The sequence below is a fragment of the Chiloscyllium plagiosum genome, unplaced genomic scaffold (genome assembly GCF_037043375.1).
Source record: "Chiloscyllium plagiosum isolate Xiang-an unplaced genomic scaffold, Cpla_swu_hap1 HiC_scaffold_3, whole genome shotgun sequence".
NCBI classification, from domain to species: Eukaryota; Metazoa; Chordata; class Chondrichthyes; order Orectolobiformes; family Hemiscylliidae; genus Chiloscyllium; species Chiloscyllium plagiosum.
In genome coordinates, this window is record NW_028270141.1 from 68,916,608 (window position 1) to 68,937,207 (window position 20,600).

Here is a 20,600-nt window from a genome sequence, read left to right on the forward strand (position 1 = left end):
GCAGGGCTATGGCATGCAGGAACCTGTACTTGGTCACCATCTATGGTATTATCAAGACAATGATGAATACTACAGACCAAAAGCAGCACCAACAGAACTCTTATGCTTACACTAGGAAATGATCACAACCTTGTAAAATAGGTTCGGTGAATTGGCCCTGCTAAATTGCCCATAGTGTTCAGGGATATGTCAATTAGGTGCATGAAACCACAAAGGTCAAGTTGTTTCTCCTGTTTTAATTAAATATTGCTTCTGCCACTGGCATGCCCTGCCTTTTAATTTCCTGGAAACGTTAATTAATGTAATGACATTACTCTCAAACAGCCATTCCAGGTCACAATGGTCTTATTTCTGCCCTATTTGCACTGCTCAACTTCCTTTGTTGAAACTGTATTTATTAATCAAATCATCATCAATTAATAAATCAAAGGTGATCACAATTTTCTAGAGTTGATGCTAAGTCACTCATCATTGCCACTTGAACTGAAAAAAATGAAATTGGTTTCCTGGTGGCAGTTAATAGTTAAAAACAAAAAAAAACAGCATGGTGATTTGGTGGTAGGAAAGATGCCCAGTTGTGGTAGGAGGACTCTGGATACATAACAACAAAAGAAATGAATCTGGTGACCTCCAAGAATAATATGAAAAAAATACGAGTTTTTAGTTAACTTCAACAGATTATACACACATTGGGAAAGACTTCCTTCTGCATATTACCCCTACTGTTTTATAAAATATTAGAATTATCATTTTATTGAGTTCATACTTTCTTCTCTCCACATAAAATTCCTTGAAGACGTTGTTGAAATTGATGCAAAGCGAAGTCTAACTCTGAATCCGACTAAATTTCTCAGCATTTGATTGAACTGGTACCAGCTGTACCGTCCGTACAAGAAAAAGGACTGCTGAAAGCACAAGTTAACGTCTTCAATGTTTTAAATTAGAGAAGGAAATTAGGCATGAGTTTAAGGTTTTACATATCTCTCCGGGATATAGCTGCTCCCCACCCCCCGCCCCCCTCCACTGTACTGCGTCGGCGGTTTCTGGTTCAGGGATCCCGCAGTTTTAACCTGGGGCTAGTGGGCGATGCCTCGATCTGCCTGAAGTCACTCTCAGTGACTCTGGAACAGAGGAGGAAGTACATTACCCGATTGGACTGGACTCAAAACTTGCCAGCGATCCTCACACTGGGCAAGAACAGCTTTGATATAAACCGAATCAGCCTTTCTCTCGGAGGAAAATCAAAGGTAAGAAAGACTGTTCGTTTCGGAATGAGAAGTGTTGGTAAACATCAGTCTTTGAAGAAAACATACATTAGAACTTAAATACATTTCCAGATTGACATTGTGAGAGGTGGAAGATCTCCTTTGTGCGTGATAGTCAATGAGATCGTAACCTGGTTGTTTATAAACAAGTTTACCACTCACCCAACAAGAGGTCGTTCTCCCTCTTCGAAATAGTCAAGCTCTTTATATCAGGAAATATTAGAAGAATTTGTGACAATGATATCAATGTTAAAGTCCCTAGATTAGGTTGGGATATCTGGTCGACATGGACGTGTTGGACCGAAGGCTCTGTTTCCGTGCTGTACATTTCTATGACTCTAAAGTCCCCTAACTATTATTGCAGTTCGATTCTGACTTTTATATTGCTGTTGAGCGAATTCAGGAGTGTATGGATCTAAAGGTAGCGGCGTAAATTTAGATTGGTACTGATGCTCTGTGACAAAAGTGCTGGGGTTTCACAGGATTTGCAGTACAACTCCAATTTGTCATTATGTTGAAAACGGCTAAATTGACTGACATTGATGGAATACTTGAAATTCGGTGTTTTAATGTTACAAAGAAATAGTTGGCACTTTGTGTGCCAAAACTTTGGAAAATTGAGTTTTTGTATCTGTAGGAGTAGGAATGTATGGAGCTGTAAACTGTTTTGGAGTTTAAAATAATGTTCATTGAATGTGGATTATGGGTAAGGTCCTGGATTTGTTGCCCATACCTAATCACCCATGAACTGAATGGCTGGTTGAGAGAGAAGTAAAGAGTCAAGTACATTGCTGTTGGTCTGGAGTCACATGTGGGCCAGACCAGGTAAAGATGGCAGATTTAGTGATTAGTCTGAGTCATAGCCAGCTAAAATCTGCAATGTGACTCAGGTCTTGACAGTTCCCCTTTGCATATTGCAGATTTTCCTGTAAAATTGTGCATCAACAGAGTCAGGATCTGAGGTTCTTATTAACCAAGAGTCTCAGAACAAATGTGCTTGCCCGATGACATTCTCTAAATTTCCTTGAGCCTTTTTAGTAATTAAAGGTTATACAAATGTACAGCATTGATAAAAATAGCTGGAAATAGTTGAAATGCTGGAGGAAAAATCAAAAGGTAGAACTGTCACATTAGTCCTGCTAAATGTCCAGCAGGTCAGTCAGCATTTAAAGAGCTGAATTATTTAGCTGCAAACCATCATTAAAGTTTTGAAATATGCTTATTTAAAATATTAAACAGTCATTACTCTCTTTCAAATGAACAGAAACCCATGCTTACCCTCAGTTGCTGGTGTACAAGTACACCCAAGTCTCAGTGCACATTCTCCTCCCTCAATTTATAACTATTCAGATAATAATCCACCTTTCTGTTTTTGCTCCCAAAGTGAATAACCTTATATTGATCCACATTAAACTGCATCTGCCATGCATTTGCCCACTCACTCAGCTTGTTGCAATCATACTGAATGAATCTCTACATTCTCCCAACTCACTTCCCCACCTGACTTTGTGTCATTTGTAAACTTGGAGATATTAAATTATTTATATTAGCATTAAATATTATCTTAGCTCCCTGATGTAAATGATTAATATATATTGTGAATAACTGGGGTCTTAGCACTGGTCTCTGTGATACCCAGCTAATTGCTGCATGCTATTTGAAAACTAGTCACAAACACAGCAAATCACCATTGTTGCCTTGAGTTACAGATGTCACCCACTCAGGGTTGTGAGTTTCTGCCTTGGATTCTTATGTGACTGAACAGACTAATTTTTGACCCATAGATCTTGGAGCACATGGGGAAATATATTGCTTGAAGCAGTGGGCTCCAATGACCAAGATTTTTTCCTTTTCTTTCCTTCTCTGCCACTGCCTTGTATCATTATTAAGCCATCTGGACTTAGAGTATGATGTAGTTTTGAACATTTTGAATGGCTTATAGCAATCTCTTCTCAGAGAAGAATGACAATGTTACAGTACTTCAAGAAAAACTTCAGTGTGTTTTGGTAGCATTTTAAATATCGTCCCCTGGAATACTTGCCATTATAGATTAGAGAAAGCCGGGACTGGTGGAGAAGACACATATGAATCCTGAGGGCAGTGTTCAATCCATCGTAACTGATTTTGCAGGAGTTTTACCTAAATAGCTATGAAGCTAGAGTCCAATGGATCAGAACATTGAAGCTCGGGCATTACTGTGGTGTTTTCGGAATGTATTGAATTCTACGACCATCATTCTCTTTCTTTGAATCATGTATTCCGGGCTTATCCATATGCATACTACCCTTTCTTTGTTGGATATTGTTCTCGAGAATGTTTTGAGTTGTCGATGCTATTCCAAATGAGTCAATTAAAAATATATCATAAAATGAGTTAATAATCTTGACTCCTTGTCTAAGAATACTTGCCAAAATCCACTGTTCGCATCTAATTAAGAGAGCAGTGTTCTATTTGCCAATTTTGCTAAGCTATTATCAACTAATGACATTGGATATATTTCCCTTGTGTAACAGAGTTAAATTGCATTAGGTACACACAAATCCTGATATTTCAGTTTGTTTAGAAACAGTGCCCACATCTGAGCACTTGTTAGTAAGACTGTAATTGATGAAATTACCCCTTTTACTGCATTATTTCACTTTTCGCACGAGTAGGTATATATCTCCCTTGGAGTAAAAAGGCAAATAGGCAATACATTTGACTTTACTGTAATATGTTAATGATTTTTCAGCTTACTCATCCTGAAAATAATTTAGGAAATGCTTCTCTAAATTCTGCGTTGCTGTCTTCAGGAACAATTTACTCTACTTAAACGATGAGCTTTAATCATAAGAGGTACAGTTAGTAAGTTTGCAGATGACACCAAAATTGGAGGTGTAGTGAACAGCAAAGAAGGTTACCTTAGATTACAACAGGATCCGGACCAGATGGGCCAATGGGCTGAGAAGTGGCAGATGGAGTTTAATTCAGATAAATGCAAAGTGCTGCATTTTGGGAAAGCAAATTTTAGCAGGACTTATATGCTTAATGGTAAGGTCCTAGGGAGTGTTGCTGAACAAAGAGACCTTGGAGTGCAGGTTCATAGCTCCTTGAAAGTGGAGTCGAAGGTAGATAGGATAGTGAAGAAGGCGTTTGGTATGCTTTCCTTTATTGGTTAGAGTATTGAGTACAGGATTTGGGAGGTCATGTTGCGGCTGTACAGGACATTGGTTAGGCCACTGTTGGAATATTGCGTGCAATTCCACTCTCCTTCCTATCGGAAAGATATCCTATTCATGGACTTACCCAAATGTCTTTTAAACATTATCATTGTGCCCACATCAGGAAGTTCATTCCACACACAAACCACTCAGATTAGAGTCATAGAGTCATAGAGATGTACAGCATGGAAACAGACCCTTCGGTCCAACCTGTCCATGCCGACCAGATATCCCAACCTAATCTAGTCCCACCTGCCAGCACCCGGCCCATATCCCTCCAAACCCTTCCTATTCATATACCCATCCAAATGCCTCTTAAATGTTGCAATTGTACCAGCCTCCACCACATCCTCTAGCAGCTCATTCCATACATGTACCACCCTCTGCGTGAAAAGGTTGCCCCTTAGGTCTCTTTTATATCTTTCCCCTCTCACCCTAAACCTATGCCCTCTAGTTCTGAACTCCCCGACCCCAGGGAAAAGACTTTGCCTATTTATCCTATCCATGCCCCTCATAATTTTGTAAACCTCTATAAGGTCACCCCTCAGCCTCCGACGCTCCAGGGAAAACAGCCCCAGCCTGTTCAACCTCTCCCTGTAGCTCAGATCCTCCAACCCTGGTAACATCCTTTTAAATCTTTTCTGAACCCTTTCAAGTTTCACAACATCTTTCCGATAGGAAGGAGACCAGAATTGCACGCAATATTCCAACAGTGGCCTAACCAATGTCCTGTATAGCTACAACATGACCTCCCAATTCCTGTACTCAATACTCTGACCAATAAAAGAAAGCATAACAAATGCCTTCTTCACTATCCTATCTGCCTGTGACTCCACTTTCAAGGAGCTATGAACCTGCACTCCAAGGTCTCTTTGTTCAGCAACACTCTCCAGGACCTTACCATTAAGTGTATAAGTCCTGCTAAGATTTACTTTCCCAAAATGCAGCACCTCGCATTTATCTGAATTAAACTCCATCTGCCACATCTCAACCCAATGGCCCATCTGGTCAAGATCCTGTTGTAATCTAAGGTAACCTTCTTTGCTGTCCACTACACATCCAATTTTGATGTCATCTGCAAACTTACTAACTGTACCTCTTATGCTCGCATCCAAATCATTTATGTAAATGACAAAAGATAGAGGGCTCAGCACCGATCCTTGTGGTACTCCACTGGTCACAGGCCTCCAGTCTGAAAAACAACCCTCCACCACCACCCTCTGTCTTCTACCTTTGAGCCATCAGTCTCCCATGGGGAACCTTGTCGAACGCCTTACTGAAGTCCATATAGATCACATCTACTGCTCTGCCCTCATCAATCTTCTTTGTTACTTCATCAAAAAGCTCAATCAAGTTTGTGAGACATGATTTCCCATGCACAATGCCATGTTGACTATCCCAAATCAGTCCTTGCCTTTCCAAATACATGTACATCCTGTCCCTCAGGATTCCCTCCAACAACTTGCCCACCACCGAAGTCAGGCTCACTGGTCTATAGTTCCCTGGCTTGTCCTTACCACCTTTCTTAAACAGTAGCATCACGTTTGCCAACCTCCAGTCTTCTGGCACTTCTCCTGTGACTATCAATGTTACAAATACCTCACCAAAGGCTCAGCAATCACTTCTCTAGCTTCCCACAGAGTGCTCGGGTACACCTGATCAGGTCCTGGGGATTTATCCACCTTTAACCGTTTCAAGACATCCAGCACTTCCTCTTCTGTAATCTGGACATTTTGCAAGATGTCACCATTTCCCTACAATCTATATCTTCCATATCCTTTTCCACAGTAAATACTGATGCAAAATAATCATTTAGTATCTCCCCCATTTTCTGTGGCTCCACACAAAGGCCGCCTTGCTGATCTTTGAGGGGCCCTATTCTCTCCCTAGTTACCCTTTTGTTCTTAATATATTTGTAAAACCCCTTTGGATTCTCCTTAATTCTATTTGCCAAAGCTATGTCATGTCCCTGTTTTACCCTCCTGATTTCCCTCTTAAGTATACTCCTACTTTCTTTATACTCTTCTAAGGATTCACTCAATCTATCCTGTCTGTACCTGACATATGCTTCCTTCTTTTTCTTAACCAAACCCTCAATTTCTTTAGTCATCCAGCCTTCCCTTTCACCCTGACAGGAATATACTTTTCTTTAAATAAAACATAGGTGAGGCAATTTGTTTAATTTTGTTGACCTGTGGTTGATTAAATTAAAAGTGAGAGAAATGGCTCTTAAAACTGCTAAAGAAGTTCTGGGATTTGAAGATGATTCTCAAATTTGCCAGGAATGTTTAAAAGGAAAGAAAAAGGCCATACTTTTAGAATTAGCCACAAAGTTAGATTTGAGTTTAAACAAGGACAAAAGTAAAGCTGAAATTGTAAGGGAGTTACTCAAACACTCAGGCACATCAAAGAAACAGACAAGTGCAGTAGAGGTAGAAAAACTTAAATTACAATTAAGGAAAATGGAGTTAGAAGATAAACAAAGAGTGAAAGAGAGGAAAGGGGGGAGAGAAAGAGAGAGAAGAGAGGGAGAGAGAAAGAGAAAGAAATAGAGAAGAGAGAGAGGAAAAAGAGAGAGAGGAGGTTCTTAGCTGAGCAAAGAGAGAGAAGAAAGGGACAGAGAAAGAGAGAGAGAAGAGAGAGAGAATTTGAACTTGAGAAGTTGTGACTTAATCAGCGGTCAAGTTAGTAAGAGGGAAATGAAAAGAGAAATTGGTGACATACATAAATATGTCAAAACTCTGTCACATTTTGATGAGAAAGATGTTGAAGCTTTGTTTATTTCATTTGAAAAAATGGCTAGGCAGATGGAGTGATCTGAGGATTTTTGGGTAATGCTAATTCAGACTAAACTGGTAGGCAGAGCTGGTGAGGTACTTGCCGCACTGTCAGATGAGGGGTCAAGAGATTGTGATGAGGTTAAACAGGCTATTTTAAGTACTTATGAATTGGTACCAGAAGCACATAGACAACAGGTCAGAAACCAGGGTCAAACTTATGTTGAGTTCGAAAGATTTAAATGTAGTCATTTTGATAGATGGATGTATGCTTTGAAAATCGATAGGACATTTGAGGCTCTATGAGAGATTATTCTGCTGAAGAAGTTTAAAAACTCATTTCCAGAGATGGTAAGAATTCACGTGGAGAACAGAAAGTTCAAGAAGTGAGAAGGGCAGCAAAATTAGCAGATGAAGATATGTTTAGATTACTTACAGTGTGGAAACAGGCCCTTCGGCCCAACAAGTCCACACCGACCCGCCGAAGCGTAACCCACCCAGACCCATTCCCCTACATTTATCCCTTCACCTAACACTACCGGCAACTTGGCATGGCCAATTCACCTAACCTGCACATTTTTTGGATTGTGGGAGGAAACCGGAGCACCCGGAGGAAACCCACGCAGACACGGGGAGAATGTGCAAACTCCACACAGTCAGTCGCCTGAGGCGGGAATTGAACCCATTGGTGGGCGGCACGGTGGCACAGTGGTTAGCACTGCTGCCTCACAGCGCCAGAGACCCGGGTTCAATTCCCGCCTCAGGCGACTGACTGTGTGGAGTTTGCATGTTCTCCCCGTGTCTGCGTGGGTTTCCTCCGGGTGCTCCGGTTTCCTCCCACAGTCCAAAGATGTGCAGGGTCAGGTGAATTGGCCATACTAAATTGCCCGTAGTGTTAGGCAAGGGGTAAATGTAGGGGTATGGGTGGGTTTCGCTTCGGCGGGTCGGTGTGGACTTGTTGGGCCGAAGGGCCTGTTTCCACACTGTAATGTAATATGTTTGTGCATAAGACAAGCTTCCAACCAGAATTTGAGAGGGATAGAAGTTGGGAGAAGGGGAGATCCTACACTATGAAACCAAGAGTAGAGACCGCTGGTAAGAATTTATCACAGGATAAAAAAGAAGCCCAAGAGGGTGGGAAGGAGGTGAAAGGCCTCAGGTGTTTCCACTGTAGTAAAGTGGGACATGTAAAGTCATAGTGCTGGTCATTAAATAAAGACACTGTGGGAAAAGATGTGGTAAAAGAAACTAAGCTGTGGCATTAGTGAAAGTAGTACAGAAGACCCCAAGAAGAGCTGTGGAGCTGCAGGAGAGTGCACAGCCTAGGCAGGGGCTGGGTATGGAGTTAGTACCTGATCTCTACAAAGAATTCTCCTCTGTGGGTAAAGGTTACTCAGAAAGAACAGGGGGAGAAGGATAAGAAGTTATAATTTTGAGAGATACAGGAACTAACCAGTCGCTGATAGTAAGAGATGAGCGAATAAGCACTCTTTCCGATCTGTTACCTGAGAGTATGGTAATTTGGGAGATTGATGGACAGAAATTTAGCAATCCCCTATGTAAGGTTAGGGTGGAGTGCCAACTAAAGACTGGGGATGTTACAATGGGAGTGATTGATAGAGTGTCAGTTCCAGGAATTCAGTTTGTTCTTGGGAATGATTTGGCAGGATCCAAGGTGGGAGTGATACCCCTTGTTGTGGGAGTGACATCCCTTTTTGTGGAGAAGCTCAAGGAAGACCAAGAAACTGAGGAGTTAAAACAGAAATGTCCTGGTACTTTCCCAGACTGTGTGGTAACCAGATCCCACTATCATAAGTCACAGCACAAAGTGAAAAGGAAAGAAAAAGATGAAGGAATTGAAGTTCAATTAGCAGATACCCTGTTTGACATAATGGTGCAGGAAAAGCCTGAACAGGAGAGGGTCAGACAGAAGTGTTTAGTCCTGAAAGGCTAAGGGTGATGCAACAGCAAGACAATATGATAAAATATATATATGTGGTTGCGTACTCCGAAAAGGAGGCAGAGAATATTCTGGAGGGTTATTATCTTAAAGGTAGAATTCTAAGATGGAAATGGAGACCATGGCAGGTTAATGCAGAGGAGAAATGGGCCAAAGTTGCCCGTAGCATACAGACAGAAGGTGTTATGGGTTACACATGAACTATCTGTAGGAAGCCACCTCAGGGTATGAAAGACACAGGCTAAGGTACAAAAACATTTTCATTGGCCTGGAATGCACAAGGATGTGGTTAACTTTTGCCAAACATGTCATACATGCCAAATGGTAGGTAGGCCACAGGCGGTAATAAAACCAGCACCTTTGTTGCCAATTCCCGCATTTGAAGAACCTTTTACACGGGTTATAATTGATTGTGTAGGTCCCCTCCCGAGAATTAAAAGTGGGAACCGGTACTTGTTAACCATAATAGATGTGTCTACCAGATTTCCGGATGCAATTCCATTGCAGAATATCAAGGCAAAAAAGGGTAATAGAGGAATTAGTAGATTTCTTCACAAAGTAAGAGAGATTCAGTTGGCCCAAGGGTCAGATTTTACTGCTAGGCAGTTTAAGGAGGTTATGGATAGCTTAGGTATACAGCACTTTTATTCCAGTGTGTACCATCGTAAATCCCATGAAGCTTTAGAAAGGTGGCATGTTGAGAACATACTGTCAGGATTGCCCAAATGATTCGGATAAAGGTATCCCATTCGTATTGTTTGCCATTAGAAATTTCCCAAACAAATCTACTCAGTTCACTCCCTTCGAGTTACTATTCAGGCATGAAGTGAGAGGTCCTTTGAAATTAATTGAAGAAAAATTGACAGGACCAGTGTCGGAGAGCTCACACTTAGATTATGTATTGGAGGTGAGGGCGAGATTAAATTGAATAGGTGAAATAGCTAAACAGTACCTAAAGAGGCCCAGTATAGAATTAAGCAGGCAGCAGATAAAAACTTTGAGACTCGGACTTTCCAGAGGGGATGGCCAGGTTTAGTGGTCCCTATCAAATTGAGAAAAGTTGAGTCAGATGAATTATCTAGTAAAGATGCCAGATAGAAATAAAAGATATTGGACATGTCATGTGAACATATTGAAACCATATTATACTAGAGGGAAAGAACTGGAGAAACAGGTGTTAGTTACTGCCTTGCAGATTGAGGAATCAAATCCAAATGATTTGGATTTTGAGGTGCCTCAAAACAGATTAAAAAATGAAGTTCTTGAGGAATGGGATAGGTTAGTAAGCCATCTGTCTCAGGAGCATAGAACGCAGTTGAAAGATTTGTTACTGCAGAATAAGCACATATGCAAGAATCAGATGGGGAGGACTAATGCTATTGTACATCAAGTAGACGTAGGGAAGTACTGTTCCAATAAAACAACACCCCTATTGGCTTAATCCTTTCAAAGCCAACAGGTCCAGATGGATGTGGAGGCCATGCTCGACGAGGACATCATCGACTCAAGCCAGAGTGAGTGGAGTTCGCCGATCGTCTTAGTTCCCAAACTGGCTGGGACTCAACGATTCTGCATGGATTATCAGAAGGTCAACGCCGTTACAAAACCGGACTCATACCCAATTCCTACATTGGAGGACTGTATCGCGAAAGTTGGACAAGCCAGTTACATCACCAAGTTGGACTTAATGCGTAGTTACTGGCAGATACCTTTATCAGAGTCGGTGAAAAAAATTTCTGCGTTTGTAACTCCAAATGGGCTATATTAGATTTAAGTGATGCCCTTTGGAATGAAGAATGCACCGGCCACATTCCAAAGATTCGCAAACAGAATTGTGGCTGGGCTAACAAACTGTGCAGTCTTTTTGGACGATGTAGTAATCTTTAATAAGTCCTGGAAAGATCGCATGGTACAGTTGCAGATCTCTTTGACTACGAGACGCAAAACTGGTAATAAACTTAAATGAAACTGAATTTGAGAAAGCGGAGGTGACATTCTTGGGACATAACATCGATCATGTAAGGTTGACCCCACGGAATGGAAAGACGAAGGCCATCGAGGAATTTCCACGGCCAATCTCGAAGAAAGAGGTGCTTCGATTCTTTGTAGTGTAGTGGCACCGTTAACCAAATTGCTGAAGAAGAACACAAGATTTCGGTGGACAGAACCATGCCAGGAGGCATTTGACCATTTGAAATCAATGTGAACCACCACACCAATTTTAGCGACACCAATATTTTCAAAACCTTTTAAAGTCGCCAGTGTTGCTAGAGACATAGGAGATAGAGCAGTACTCCTACAGGAAGATGAGGAAGGGATTGAAGTTGGTTATTTTTCGAAGAAGCTCAACATCCACCAGAGGAAATACTCCACAGTCGAAAAGGAACTATTGAGTTTGGTACTGGCCTTGCAACATTTTAACATGTATGTCACGAACAATGTGTTGGAGACGGTTGTGTGCATGGATCACAACCCACTTACATTCGTAGGATGCTTTAAAGGCAAGAATGAGACTGTTTTGTTGGAGTCTTATGTTACAGTCTTTTAAGAATGTAATCGCAGATGTGTTATCGCGGATTCAACTGATAAAGTTTAGATGAGATTTGTATTTATTTAATGTTTTATGGGAAGAAGTTAGGGTGAACTTTAGATTAAAGTTATTGGTATGTTAATGTAATGTATTTAAATAATCGAAAAAAAAGAAACCATCTTTTCATTATGTTGGTTCGTTTTCTTTTAAGGGGGAAGATGTTCTGAAGATGTGGGTGTACTATACCTTTAAGAAAGTTAAAAGCTAGTAGAACTACCTGACAGCACCAACTGTTCTGAACAAGATACAATGTAACCTTTTAGTCCAGCAGCTAATGAAGCTGGTTGCCTGGAGACAGAAACAAATCTGAATTACGCCAACCAGTTTAAATTATAAAGCAAAAAATACCAAGCTTCAATCAAGTTTTAATTTAGTATATTTGCTGTGTTACTGGTTTAAATTAAACAGGAGGGTTTGTAACAAGCATACAATATTTGACAATGTCTCATCTGAGGACTGTGTGGACTGAGTTAATTCATTGCTGCATCCACAATTGTCTCCCAATCCACAATGTAACTGAAGCATGAATGAAGGGAGTTCCCTGGTCATTGGTTAATTTGAAAAATATAATGTAGCGTCTGTAATGAGGTCAGCCAGGTGGACCTCATAGAATATAAGTTTTCTGATTGGAACAGGTTAACAGCCCCTTTCAGGGAGATCTGGCTGGCACGTTTGAGCAGGACTGTCAGAGGTTCTGTTCACTCTGAATGCTGGCTTTGAAGAAGCTGGAACAGTGCCACGGACTCTCCATATGTAAATAAAGGGTGACTTGGTGGCAGGAGACCGGCCTCTGTGCAATTATTTCAATGGCAATGAGAGAAAAAAAATCCCGCCTGAAGAAATTCATTTGCAATAGTCGTCTTTGAATTGACGTAAGCATTTCTGGCATCATGCATTGTTTGGGAAGCTTGACTTGTTCAATCTTGCCATCGAAGACTGGGCCCAATATGTGGAAAGAATGCACTATCTTTTCTGGGCAAGTCATATTGGGACAGACAGGAGGCAACAAATAATTCTCCTGGCAGCTTGTGGTCCGTCAGCTTTTTGGTTATTAGGACCCTAATGTTTCCTGAGTCACCAGATGCTAAAACCTTTCAAACATTGATGGATTTTCTTAAGGAATTTTATGAATGCAAGACTCTAATTCTGAGATGCTGTCAGTTTTACTCGGCAATTTGAGAACCAGGGGAATTCGTGTTGGGATTTTTGACGAGGTTAAGATGACTCGTCTTCCCTAAGGCATGGCTTTTAGGGAAGTGAGGGAGCAGCTATCATCCTCTAAGGTGCTGTCACACTATGATCCCAAATGAGATCTAGTGCTAACAAGTGATACTTCCACATTTGGTATCGGGGCAATGTTGCACACAGATGGCCCAATGGAGAGGAATGCCTGATTGCATATGCTTCTTGGACTTTCTCTGATGCAGAGCACACATACACCCAGATGGAGAAGGAAGATTTGGTGATCATCTTTGGTGTGAGAAAGTTCCACTACTTCCTTTATAGATATAAATTTGTAATAGTAACAGACCAGGGACCCCTGCTAGGTCTACTCAAAGAGAACAAAGGCCACCCTTAGCTTCAGTTTGAATTCAGCAGTGGGCCCTCATTCTAAGTGGAAACCATTACAAATTGGAACACCGTCAGGGAGGCCAAGTAACAAGCATGGATGCCTTGAGCTGCCTCCCCCTGGCAGATACATTACTTTGGTTCTGCCACGAGAAGACTCCATTCTGCATTTAAACTTGCTGGGCATCCTTCTGGTCACCACTGACAATATCAGACTGTGGACACGCAAAAGTCCAGTCCTAGCAAAACTAAAACAGCTGGTGGTGATGGGAGAAACAGGAGGGCCATCACAACCAGAATTGAAATCTTTCTGGACCTCGTAAGACCACATCAGTAGATAGAGAACGGCATATTATGGGGGACAAGAATGATTGTCCTGAACAAAGGTCACTGCAGACACTCGCTGAACTCCACCAGGGGTGTCCAAAATGAAGATGTTAGCAGCAAGTTATGTCTGGTGGCCAGGACTGGATGCAGACATCTGCATTGGTGGGGCAGTGCCCAGAGCACCAACAAGTACAAAATGTACATTCATGGGAACACCTGGGTACACCTTGGACTCGGTTACATGTCAGCTATGTCGGTCCTTTCATGGGCTCAATGTTCTTAGTCATTGTGGATGACTAAATGGTTGGATGTGTTTAAATTAAATTCACAAACACAGGGATGGCAATAGAAAAGCTGTGAGTATTTAGACAATACACAGGCTTCCAGAAGTGTTGGTCACAGATAATGAGCCATCATTTACCAGCAGGGAATTCAAGTATTTCCTAACATCCAATAGCATTCAACATATAAGGATAGCTCCATACCATCTATCATGAGCCTGTTAACCTGTTCCAATCATGGAGCCCTGGCTGACAGATGCAAATAGAAGTGTCAGACATCCTGTTCACTCTGAGAGCTGGCTCTGAGGAAGCTGTCCCAGTGTCAAGGATTATGCACACGTAAATAAAAGGTGACTTGGTGGTGGGATCCCAGCCTATATAGAGTTATTTTATATAAGATTCAATGAATAGAGTTTTTCAGGCAATGGCATTTATGACAAAGATTTCCAGGTCTTCTGTCAAAGGAAGATGAAATAACAACCACCTTCTCTGGTCAACATATCATCCATATAGGTATTGACTGAAAAAAAGCAAAGTTATAACCTGAACATGACACCTGGCAAAGTGTCTTCTCCAGTCAACTCACATGTGTACCTGCTGCAGGAATAATTTGGAAGTGGCAAAACAGATTCCATTCTCTTGATTGATGCCTGCTCAGAGCTCTGCTGCTTTGCACTGTTGCTGATATGGGATACTTAACCCACTCTCTGTTCATAGTGGCTGCTTGCTTTTTAGCTAAAACCCTTTTACTCTTTTTCTGTTCAAACTACAATCTGTGATATCATGAATGTCCCCTGTTGTACTCTCTCTTTTAGTTTTGACTGATTTTTGATACTTCTTCTTATAAATGAACCAAAGTTATTCATTGAATGGCTGTTGTTTGGAGTTCATTGGTGGAAATTCAGGAGGCACAGATTGAGTCCTGCAAAGGTAGCGTGCCTGGTTCAGATAGGGATTGGAGGAAGTACTGGGTCTAGGGGTCTGGGATTGCTGGGTCTAGGGGTGTGACTGGTATATGGGATGGATGGGGATGAGGGTCAGGACCAAAGGAAGAAGGGTTAGAGTTAATTGTCTGTGGGTTGTTGAAGGGAAGGTCTTGGTGGGCCAAGGATTCAGTTTAATAGCCACCAATGAGTTCGAGAATGCTTTAATTCCTCTAATTTTTCCTGGGTAACAGTTCAATGTCTCCGAAGTTTCAACATCAGGTGGAATTCCCACAAAGTTAGCTAGATCGAAACTTCTTTGTGATCCCAATAGTTATAGTTCAGCAATGACCATCTTCCTATTGGAAGGTTTGAGACAGTGATGTGCAACATGATAACACATTGCTGTTAATTGGCTATATTTAGATAGCATCCTCCCTAATCCATGAAAATGGTAGGAGGATCAATGTTGACTGACTTGCTGAATGTTGCCTAAATTTTCACCCAACAAAGGAGCAGCACTTCGAAAGCTTGTAATTTCAAATAAACCTGGTGTCGTGTGACTTAGTCTATTCCAGTCCAACACTGGTATCTCGACATCATGGCTGCCATTTCTTTCATTGTGTCTATATTATACTTTTAAGTGCCAAAATGATCAGACAGACCCATGTTTCTGTGATGGCATCTCATTGAAGAACACCAATTAACAATGGTGCTGTCAGGCAGCATTTGTGGAAAGGGAAACAGCATTCATATTTCACATTGACTTCCAGTTCAGATGAAGAACCAAAGATTTAACAGTTCAGAATTAAGGCCAATAAAAGCGGGAAGGGAAAGAGAGAAAATGCTCAGAGGTTTGATGTTGACTGATCTGCTGAATATTGCCAAACCTTTCTGCCTTTATTAGAAATTCAGCAGCGTTTAGCTTTTGTATAAGTGTGTGAATATGACAAAGAGCTGAAGCTGAGCAGTGATATACTGTATTTGGATTTCCACTCACAGTATGATTGCTCACTAGGTGGCAGTACAGTAGGAGCTTTGGGTTAAAGTTTTCAACAATGCTGCCCTCTGGAGGCATAAAAATGAAGTCTTGTATTTTTGTACCTGATTTTGGAAAACGACCATAGTTCATTTCTATGTCAGCACTGAGGAGCTCTAGAAGGATCAACCATCTTGTGTTTAAGAATTTTTTTCACATTAATTAAGACAAAATATAAACGGGTAGAAATTGAAAAGTACACGAGGAAGGAGATCAGAAACTGTGCAGAAGAATTGAGACATAGGTCTGGATGGGATGCCCTTCGGAGGGTCGGTCTAGTCTCAATGGATCCAATTGCCACTTTCCCTTCTACAAGGATTCTGTGATCTTTGAGGCAAAGAAAAGAGTAAACCTTTCTGTTTCACGACCTTTCTTCAAAACTGTGGAGAAGGTGATATCTTGAATATTTCCAGCAGCTGCCATACTTTGCTTTGGTGACAATACTACTGTTTTCTAATCACATTTCTTCTTTTTTTTTCCAGTTTGATCCATATTTCTATGGTTGTAGACATTAGCAGTGATGCTTCAATATCAGATTGTATTACCCAGCCTGCTGCTGTTGCTCATCAGTCAACGGGCAGAATTTGATTGTAGGTCACATAGTTCAAATTCTTCCTTTCTGGTGAGTAGCTCGCTTCAACAAACTCTTATAACTGAGAAAAAAAAACGAATAAATTCCTAGCTTTGTGACATATTTTAAACTTTGCTCTTACACAGACATGACTGAACTTCTTCCAACCAAAACTAATCATTGCTAAGTGTGATATGTTTTTATTAAGTGAAATGCGCCTTTGATTATTTGTTGAAATTTGTCATATGCATTGACAAAACATTAAGGATGGTTCTTGATTAGCAAGGGGATCAAAAGTTACATGGAGAAGACAGGAGAATGGGGTTGAGAAAAAATTTAGCTAAATGGCCTACTTCTGCTCCCATATCTTATGGTTAGGGAAGCTGCTGTAACAGCAGTGATTGCTTAGTGTTCCTGAAATAGATTCCTTAGATAGTACAGTCCCAAATCCATGACCACTTCCAGCTCGAAGGACAAGGGCAGCAGATACCTGGGAACACTCTCAGCTACACGTTCCCCTCCAAGTCACTCAACACTCTGACTTGGAAATAAATTGCCATTCCATCAGTGGCCTTCTGAATTACTGATCCATTGGCACCACCACTACTTCGCCACCTCCTTGAAGGGACTTCTTGTGAATTTGTGAATTTATATTGAACTGTGCAATAAAATAACCTCATGTTTTAATTTAGGCAGACGATCCTTCCTTAAAAGAAGATAGTAATAATAATTTTCTTCGCAATGGTAAGAAATTAATTATTAATTTATTTGTTTCTTTATCTGTTCCTTCATTCATCTTTTTTAATATGTTGAATGTGGGCACCATTAATTAGAGAAACATTTATTGCCCGTACCTAATTGTGCTTGAGAAAATGGTAAGCCACGTTTTTGAACCAGTGCAGACCTCCCTAGGGAAGGGTAGACAAGAACTAGCGGACGTAGGTTTAAGGTGCGAGAAGAAACATTTAGAAGGGACCTGAGGGAAACGTTTTCTCCCAGAAGGTGGTGCATGTAGAGAACGAGCTGCCAGAGGAAGTGGTAAAGGCGTGTACAATTACAAAATTAAAAGTGCTTTTGGACAGATACATGGATAGGAAAAGTTTAGAAGGATATGGGCCAAACGCAGGAAATGGGACTAGTTCAGTTCAGGAAACCTGGTTGGCATGGACAAGTTGGGCTGAAGAACCATTTTACATGCTGTATGGCGCTATGACCCTATGTGGAAAAGATGATCACAATGCTACCGGAAAGGGAGTACCAGAATTTTGACCCAGTGACAGTGAGACATTGGCAGTATAGTCCCACTTAGGTTGTTGTCCCAGGAGGGTCACTTGCAAGTGATGGTGTTATCATATATCTGTTGCTGTTGTCATTCTGTGTGGGAGAGGCCACAAATTTAAAAGGTGCTGTGGAAGGAGCCTGATGAGTTGCTGCACTGAATCTAGGACTTGGTACACCCAGCTGCTGTTATGCCTTGACCAAAGAAAGAGTGAGTGTTAAAGATAGTAAGGTGGGTGCTAATCAAGCGATTTGCATTATCTTAGACAGTTTTGAGCTTCTTGAGTGTTTTTGGAGTGGCAACTTGTGTCTTGAAGACTGTGGTGAAGATAATGTTACCATAGTCCTAAAAGACCATAGGGATGCTCTCTCATGAGAGAGAGATGACTTATGAGTCTAATCCAATAATCAACACGCATTAGACAAGAGGACACTCTGGGAAAGTGGGATATTCATGGTTACCTAAGCTGGTACAGATATTAAAGCCTCACTGGTGGTGCCACGTTGTTGGAAAACAACCATCCAACCATCAGAGCTAACTATTGTGAGTCACAAGGGAAGTCATTCATGTCCAAACTTCCTAGCCTTTTACCTGATCTTCTAGCTATTTATGTGACTAGTCCAGTTCAGTTTTGATCAATTCAGTCCTGCAGGATGTTGATTATGAGGGTTCAATAATGGTAATAACACTGAGGGTCGAGGGCATCTGTCTTAGACTTGGTCATTGCCAGGCATTTTTGTGGCACAATGGTTAATTGCTATTTATGAACTCAAGCCTAACTGCATCCAAGATCTTGCTGCAAATGGTCATGGACTTCTTGAGTATGTATGAAGTTGTGATTGGTGCTGGATATTGTATAATCATCAAACTTTTCCACTTCTGAACTTAGGATGGGAGGAAGTTCATTGATGAAGCAGCTGACGATGGTTGGGCCTAGGACATTACCCTGAGAAATGCCTGCAGTGGTGTCCAGAAACTGAGATGATTGGCCTCTAATATCCACATTGTCCTTCTTTGTGCTAGGCATGACTTCAGCCAGTAGAGAGTCTCTTGTTGACTTTGGTTTAGCAAGGGCACATTGATACTAAACTTAGTCAAGTGCTGGCTTGATGTCAAGAACAGTCACCCTCAAATCTCTACAGTTTTGTCCATAATCGGAACAAAGCTGCAATGAGGTCATGAACTGAGAAGCCCTTGCAGAACCCAAGCTGAGCAGGTTATGGCTGATTAAATGACATATGAACCCTTTCCTTCAATTTGATTATGGTCACGAGTTAAACTGATGTGGCTGAAGGTGACTGGGTTAGATTTGTCCAGCTTTTAGTGGACATTGCCAGGCAGATGCCATTACCTCAGTTGTTTCAGAACAGCTCAGCTAGGGCCATAGCTAGTTCTGGAGCTCAAGCCCTCAGCATTATTTCTAGAATGTTGTCGGGCCTCATACCTTTTGAAGTGTCCAGTGTTATTTCTTGGCATCTCATGAAGTGGTTTGAATTGATAGAGATTAGCACTTGTTATTATTTTACAATTCCCTTTGGAGGGTTCCTAAAGAGAATGGTGAGAGAAATTATATCCTAAAGGTTTACTTTATTGATTAAATTATTTGTTTTAAAATTGATACATTTGCTTTAAATAGCAACATTTTTACAATTTTACTACTCAAGAGGAAAGTTTCACATGATTGGGGATAATGGCATGATGGCTCAGTGGTTAGCACTGCTGCCTCACAGCGCCAGCGACTCAGGTGCAATTCTATCTGAGGGTGATTGTCTGTGTTGAGTTTTGCACACTCTCCCCGTGTCTGTGTGAGTTTCCTCTGAGTGCTCAGGTATCCTACCAGAGCCCACAAAATGTGCAGGTTAGGTGGATTGGCCATGATAAATTGTCCATAGTATCCAGGGATATGCAGGCTAGGTAGATTAGCTGTGGCAAATGGTGGGGATGGGGAGGGGAAGGAGGCTGTATTTGGGTGAGATGTTCTTTGGAAGGTCAGTGTGGGCCAAATGGCCTGCTCCTGCACTGTGGGGATTCTATGGTTCTGAATATTGGATTTCAATGTATTAGGAAGACTGACACACATTTGTTGTTAATCTTGCACAGAAATCTTTTAATTTGGAGAAATTATTGTTAAAATGCCGTCATTTATAAAGAATGTGTATTGCACTCAGTCAGACTGCAGTATCATTCAGGAGCAGATCATGCAAATCACTTCATGGAGTCTGGACAAAAGTCTTGACATTACAGCACATAGCATTCATTCTGAGAAACTATAGAGGCAGTAATAAGTTGAGCATTTCTCTGTTACAGCTTGTTAAACTTCAGATGATTCCAATATTGCTGGAAATATGATATATGCAAAATAGAAAGCAATTTTCTTGTGCCTTATATATCACTGCTGTAGGAAGGTTATTCTTTTCATCTCACCAGGGCAGGTGCCTATGTTGTATTTTCACAGTTGCTAGAAATAATTTGGGATGAGCTCAGTGACTAGAGAAGGTAGAAGTCCTGTTCAGCTGCACCTCTGTTGGCTTATCTGTTAATCATACTAAAACAACTGGATAACTTTAAGGATCAGCACTGAGACCTTTCCTGATGGTTATACATGTTCTCATGGACAAGTGAAATGGAAGTGCCATGATTAATGAGATTTATAGTTGACATTGAACTATATAATGGTGATGATGAGACTATGGAAGGACAAGAACAATATCTGGAGAAAAACTCACATGGACAACATGGATATGAAGTTCAGTAGTATAGAAACCCACAATAATGGACTGTCAGTTTGAGCTTATGAAGAGGATCAGAGAGATGATGTA

General features: G+C 41.1%; 1 protein-coding gene across 1 annotated transcript in view; it reads left to right on the forward strand.

Moving 5' to 3' along the window:
• The first annotated feature begins 1,161 nt into the window (after window positions 1-1,161).
• Window positions 1,162-20,600, forward strand: part of LOC122548642 (adhesion G protein-coupled receptor F2-like) — an 80,668-nt gene continuing 61,229 nt past the window's right edge. Inside the window, exons 1-3 of the mRNA XM_043687476.2 lie at window positions 1,162-1,247; window positions 16,414-16,553; window positions 17,195-17,246. Coding sequence (XP_043543411.2) covers window positions 16,452-16,553; window positions 17,195-17,246 — 154 coding nt within the window. The 5' untranslated portion in view covers window positions 1,162-1,247; window positions 16,414-16,451. The remainder of the gene's footprint in view (window positions 1,248-16,413; window positions 16,554-17,194; window positions 17,247-20,600) is intronic.